This window comes from Orussus abietinus, unplaced genomic scaffold (genome assembly GCF_000612105.2).
Source record: "Orussus abietinus isolate OABI.00-Male unplaced genomic scaffold, Oabi_2.0 scaffold1149, whole genome shotgun sequence".
NCBI lineage: Eukaryota > Metazoa > Arthropoda > Insecta > Hymenoptera > Orussidae > Orussus > Orussus abietinus.
In genome coordinates this window covers 3,888-10,120 of record NW_019395303.1, presented here as the reverse complement: position 1 = coordinate 10,120, position 6,233 = coordinate 3,888, and the positions used below count along the sequence as shown (strand labels likewise).

Genomic DNA, 6,233 nt, shown 5'->3' with positions numbered 1-6,233 from the left:
AGTATCGGGTCGCGAGATATCTCGTCAAAAGCGTTAATCGGTCAGTATTGGGCCGCGAGATATCTCGTCCAAGGTAACGCAAGGGTTAAGGGGGGTGGAGTTTTTCGGCAAATCGCTCGCAAACGCCCTTCGTCCCTTCCCATCCTTTCCAGGGGTGGAGGGATTTCGACGCACGACAGGGGTTACCTTTTGCACACCTCCTAACAGCGAATTAACCACCCCGACAAGCGACGGGATCCCCAGGAAGAATAAGGGTAGCCAAGTGGCTCGTCTTCCCCACTTCCCTCGTTATCCCACCCCCGGATTTTCTAGGTGTTTTCGAGCGGTTCCAAAAAGAGGGGAGGGGGGGAGGAACTTTTCCGTCGAATCAGGGCACAGTCGAGTCCCCCCTCCTCCCCCCATCCACCCCAGGGTGGGTGGGCGGAAATCCGACGCGTGCCGGGGGCGCGATTTCCCGCGGCCGATTCCGCGCGACGAAATATCGCCGACAAAGCGGATTACGGGGATTGCGACCGATGGATTACCGATAAATCCCGCGGGCCGGGACAAGCCGCGGCGGAGGAAAGCGCGCGGGGGGGTGGNCCCCTCCCACCCCCACCCACCCCCCGTGGGGGTGATTCAGGGGGAGGCGAAATTCGGCAACTTTCCGCGCCGCTTATCGACTGCGAGGAGAGGAGCGAGATGACGATACGGTCCCGGGGCGAGGGGAGGGACGAGGAAACGGGACCGGCGGCCATCTTGGTACCGGCGACCTAACCTAACCTCTCCCGGGCGTTATCGCGGCGCATCGATTGCGGCTACCTTAAACGCCGATCCTATCGGAGCCCGCGATCGGCAGTCCCGGGGGACAAAGGAACGTGGGCGGAATATGTATCCCGGCGGGCGGGGAAAAAAAAAAAGAAAGGGAAAAAGAAAAAGAAATCGAAAAGGAAGGGCCGGGCGGCGCGTCGACGCCCAGCGAGGATACAAGGAGGGACGAGAAGAGGCAGAGAGAGAGAGAGAGGAGCGCGAACGGAGCCCGGTAACCCAAGCCTCCTGGGGGAGGTTAGATCGGCACGGCCGATAAAAGGGGCCCGGCGGCGCGATCCGATCGAGCGGACGCGACAGCTCGCTGACCCGCGGCGCGCGGCGGCGCATGCGCGCCCCAGGATACGCGCCGGCCCGTGGGAGGTAGAGCGGCGCGCCAAGTCGGAGGTAGAGCGGACGCCACCGAGGAATGCCGGGACGGGGGGAGGTAAGTCGCTCTCGATCGCCTGGAAAGGCGAGATCCCCCCCTCGAGATCGAACGGTATCGATACCCTTCGGGCATTATCCAGATCCCGGCGCACTCGGGGCGCGCGCAGTTTTCCCCGCTTTGTGCGTGCGAGGCCTCCGAGGTGAGGAGACAATGGCCGCGACCCGAGGCCCCTCCTGCCCCGGCCGGAAAGGAAGGCAGAAACCCTGGAAAAAGGGAAAAGGGGGCTGGGGGGGAGGAACGGGCGAGTCGCGAGAGCGCGACTCTCGGGCAACCCCCTTTCATGGTCCCCCCCTCCCACCTATGAACTCGCCGTCGCGCTTTCAGGCCGCCGCGACGGCCGACGGCGGCGACGCCGACGTCGCTCCGCGGAGAAGAATCCGCGGAGTGATTCCGCTCCCTCTCGCCGTCTCTCTTGCTCCCTTCTCGTCGGAGGGACGAAGAGAGAGAGAGGGCTCCACAATGCGTCCCAGGGATCGTCGAGGGGGGTTGGCGCGGCATTGTGGACGTCACCGGAGCACCAGACGCGCCCCCGCGTCGTCTGGCCCCCTGGGCCGGGGCGGGGGCTCGCCGGCCCCCGGGGGGGATCGCCTCTGTTCGGGGGTGCCGACTCGTGAACGGCGCCCGGAAAAATGCCGCGGCCTTTCTTCCGGCCGCTCCTCCGAGGAGGCTCGCCGAGAGGCTCCGCGAGGGGGTGGCGGCGAGGGGGAGGCGCCGCGACGCCTTCGAGGGTGCTCGCTACGGTTCCTCCCTCTTTTCCGGCTTTCGCTCCGGCGTGGGTTTTTTCTGCGCCCTTACTTTCTTCCCCCCCACGAGTTTTGCCCGAGCGCGATGATTGCGACGTAATCTGCTTTGGCCCGCTTTGGGGGCCGCCGACCGCTCTTTGGGAATCGCTGGCCTCCGGCGGCTGCCTCGAAGAGGGTGAAGAGGACCCGGACGGAGCGCCCTGCTCCCCTCGGAGGGGGTTTATCCTATAAACGACGACGCCACCCCCGCGGATAATCTGGCCCCCGGGGCCTGAGTGCGGTTGAACGGTCGCAACAGTTACCATATTTGATTGTCCCCCCCGGACGGCTCCCCTAGGATAATACCGCAGCCCAGATGCATCCGGGGCCCCCCTGTTCGCGATGCTGACGAACCGGCTCCCAGCCTTTCGCGCCCACGTCGAAAGGGATGCCAGATTCTGTTCCTTCTACTTTGGGAGGGAATATAAAAAACGAAGAGAAGAATATTTGAAGCGGGATTTGTTAAACTTCTGGGGTCCCTAGGCCCCTCCTGTTCGCGATGCTGACGAGCCGGCTCCCAGCCTTTCGCGCCCACGTCGAAAGGAATGCCAGATTCTGCTCCTTCTACATTGGAAGGGAATATAAAAAAGGAAGAGAAGAATATTTGAAGCGGGATTTGTAAAACTTCTGGGGTCCCTAGGCCCCTCCTGTTCGCGATGCTGATGAGTCGATTTCAAGCCTTTCGCACCCGCGCCAAAAGGGATGCCAGATTCTGCTCCTTCTACATTGGAAGGGAATATAAAAAACGAAGTGAAGAATATTTGAAGTGGGATTTGTAAAACTTCAGAGGGTTCTGAGCCCCCCCTGTTCACGATGCTGACGAACCGGCTCCCGGCCTTTCGCGCTCACGTCGAAAGGGAATGATGACGATGATGATAAACCTGTTAAGGGGATGTGAAAGTGGCATCCGAAAGCTCAATCCTTCATGAAACTTTTCAAGCTTTGCAACGTGAACATGGAGACTATAAGAGAGGTCCTGGCCCACGTGAAATTTAATTTTTTATACCAAATTTCGAAAACATCAATAAACAAATGAGTGAAAAAATAGAAATTTCACGGGTGTCGCGACCTTTCTTATAGTCTCCACGTTCACGTTGTAAAGTTTGAAACTATTCGGTCCACTCAGCTCGAAGAGAAGTTTCGTAAACGAGACCTCTTCGACGCCACTTTGACGTCCCCTTAAAACTAAAAGTAAAAAAAAATGAAGATTAATAATCACCGGGGGAGAGAATCTACGAGAAAACGGCAAGGTAACCCTCAAATCCTGGGTGTCTCCGGCGTATCGGAGGAAACATCAACCCCCGGGGGCCGTGGCCACCCCGTGCGTGTGCGCTGCTCCTGACGCACCCCCGGCCGGCGGGGCGAAAAAGCGCGCCGGCCGTTTGATGTGCGCCGCCAAAGGGCCGCCCGCGCGCGGTTGCGTCGCGGGGAAACGGGGCTCGCAAAATCCCACCCCCGCGGCCCGTTAACGCAACAATTATTCCAAAAGCGGCGCCGCGGCGAACCGCGGCCCCGCCGCCGGAATTTAACATCGATATTAGTATCGTTTCGCCCGGCGCGGGGATTAATTAATTAAAACGCGCCGGCCCTTCCGCGTCCGGTTTTCCCCCGGTGGTCAGCGGCTTCGTTTCCGCACTTTTTGCGGCTTGGAGTCTCGCGGTTGGGGAGGGGCCCTGATTCGTCGTCACTTCCGCGGAAAAAAAAGAGGAAACAAAGGGTGAAACGCTTGCTCACTTCTTAAGGGGACGTGAAACCCCCTTCAAATCAGTTGATTCGAATACAACACTTTTTTTTAAGGGTATTGGACCAAACTGTCCGAAACTTTGACACATCACTCCTGATCATCTAAGAATTGTCCTGACACATTACAAATTTGGATTTTTGAAAAAAATGTTTTAACTCAGTCCAGACCAGAACCAAAATGGCGTCGATCTCTCATATTTCGATCAATATACAATTATCGAAGGCTCTGATATGAGAATCGAAAGGGTCAGGACAATTTTACGACAATTTAGAACACTCTGGTAATCGGTAAACTCGGATTTGAACGGGGTAAAGGCAAAAAAAGTGTTGTATGCGCTTCTATGCTAAAACGATGGGAATACGAGGTTACTAAGAGCGCCAAATGACGCCCGACGTTTGGTCCAATATTGCCTGCACAGTCAGACGAATTTCGCCCATATGTCAAAATGGCTCCGTGTTCAAAGGATTAACTATTACGGGCGATATATTAAGTCGTCCAGAAAGCTCAACGGATTTCTCCAAATTCTTCTATTTTCGCGGATATAGAAAACGAGCCCTTAATATCGGCCCGTTTTGTATTCTCATAGAGAAAAAATTACGATTAACTCTTTGGCTACTAAGAGCACCTAAAGACGCCCGACGTTTGGTCCACTATTCCCTGCACGGTCAGACGAATTTCCCCCACATGTCGAAATGGCTCCGTGTTCAAAGGGTTAAGGTAGCTGTGCCACGCGAAGCTTGTCACGTTATTCCGAAGAGATAGCGAGAGAGGAAGAAGACCGATCGAAGTTTAGAACCGCGGTTTGATATTAAAAAGAGACGGGAAAAATCGAAAAAAAGATCGAAACTCACCCTTTTTCGCGTGCAAGATGTCCGCGGGGTCCGGAGGCAGCGCCGTGCAGTGGCTCGGACTGAGACTAGGCTGCAACGAGGGGAAGGGGCTCCCGGCGCCGGAGGGGTACCTGAAAATACGAATCTTCAACTTCTCCACCCTTATTTCAAGAGACAGACATCGAAAGGTGAAATGAAAAATCGAAAGGTTTTTCTTTAATCGAGGTCAAGTACGAAATTCACTCGCTATTCCCTCGAAAATCGGTGAAAACGATTTTCTTCCTTGAGAACCGATTGCTCTTGACTCGAGGGGGTATTTACTCAGGAAGACATGGATTTTAATACGCTCGAAATCACTGGAAATCGTTGGAAATCACCAAAACATGTATTTTGATGTAATTTCATATGAAAAGTTTCAAAGCATGAGTATACCCAAAGTCCTACGTCACGTATCTTACTTTGGGAATGCGTTTGTCGTTGCACCCCATTTTTAATACAAACGATACCCTTTCTCAATCCGATTTTTCGTTTCGTTTTCGCGCTAGTGTAAATCCCCGGGAAGGGTCTACCAGTAAGCCTAAAAGGATGTTTATCCGTGGATCTAGGAGCGCTTTGTCTCCAATCGTCTTTATGGTATTTCCGTAATATTTGTCTTATCAATTCGAGATAAAAAGCAGCTATGGAAATATCTTTGGGTGTTTTGTATTTATATAAACGATAAGAATTCCAAACGGCAATGTCTAACGAATGAAAGAAATACTTCTTAGCGAGCGCCAGGCGTTGGGTGACTATAGTCACCGTTAGTAGCGAAAGGGTTAAATTTGTGGCAATGATTTGTGGATTTCCATCGATTCCCAGATGATTTCCACGTGATCTCGAGGATTAAAATCCATGATTTCCGCCCTCGGTTAAAACCGTCCGGAAGAGCCATACGCTTCGGGCAAGGTCGCTCTAAAATGAAAAAACGAACCCGATAATTCAAATGACTAACAAATAAATATCTCCGAACTCATTGGCGGGTCTGAAAAATCAGGACATTTTTCCATAAATTGTCTAGACGAAACGAGATCTTGTAACATTAGATCATTTTGCCGTATCATGTCCGATTAAAAAACATCCGAAATGTTTTTAGAAATTTCTTCGATTCCTTTTTACAATAACTAGTGCAGGGGGTCTCTCAAAATATTGCGTTTATTTGCAAAATACCGACCAGGGGTTGGGCCTTGGCCAGCCTGTGGTCTGGCCGTTGAGAAGCCTCAGCTTATCGTAGACGCTCTCCGCAGGGCTGCCGGCGCCGACGCCGACGCCGACCGCCGCGACGCCCTGCTGCTGCTGTTGCTGCTGCTGGCGCTGCTCCTTTTGCGCGGCAAGGTTCCTCAGGACTCGGTTGATGGACGAGACCTGGAATGCACCGCATAAGATGAGTCTCAGCTAGACTAGGTACCTAAATTCGCCCCCTTAACTCTTTAGCCCTTTTAGTGCCGGAGGCCGATATATCGGCCCTCGCTGCACTGGCGAAAAGTGCCAGAGCCGATATATCGGCCGCACCTTGTAGCGCTTTACTATTCGCTTTGCGAGAGATCTCTATCTCAAAATAAATTTATAATACGTTATAAATAGTCTAATTTCATTACGAGAGA

General features: G+C 53.8%; 1 protein-coding gene across 1 annotated transcript; it reads right to left on the bottom strand.

The window, feature by feature from the left end:
• Positions 1 to 4,614: 4,614 nt before the first annotated feature.
• LOC111674239 (paired box protein Pax-6-like) lies at positions 4,615 to 5,994 on the bottom strand (the record flags this gene model as incomplete). The annotated part of the gene is made up of 2 exons (XM_023433720.1): positions 4,615 to 4,724; positions 5,804 to 5,994. Coding segments are annotated over 2 exons (301 nt in total), but the record flags the coding sequence as incomplete, so codon positions are not given.
• Positions 5,995 to 6,233: the final 239 nt, after the last annotated feature.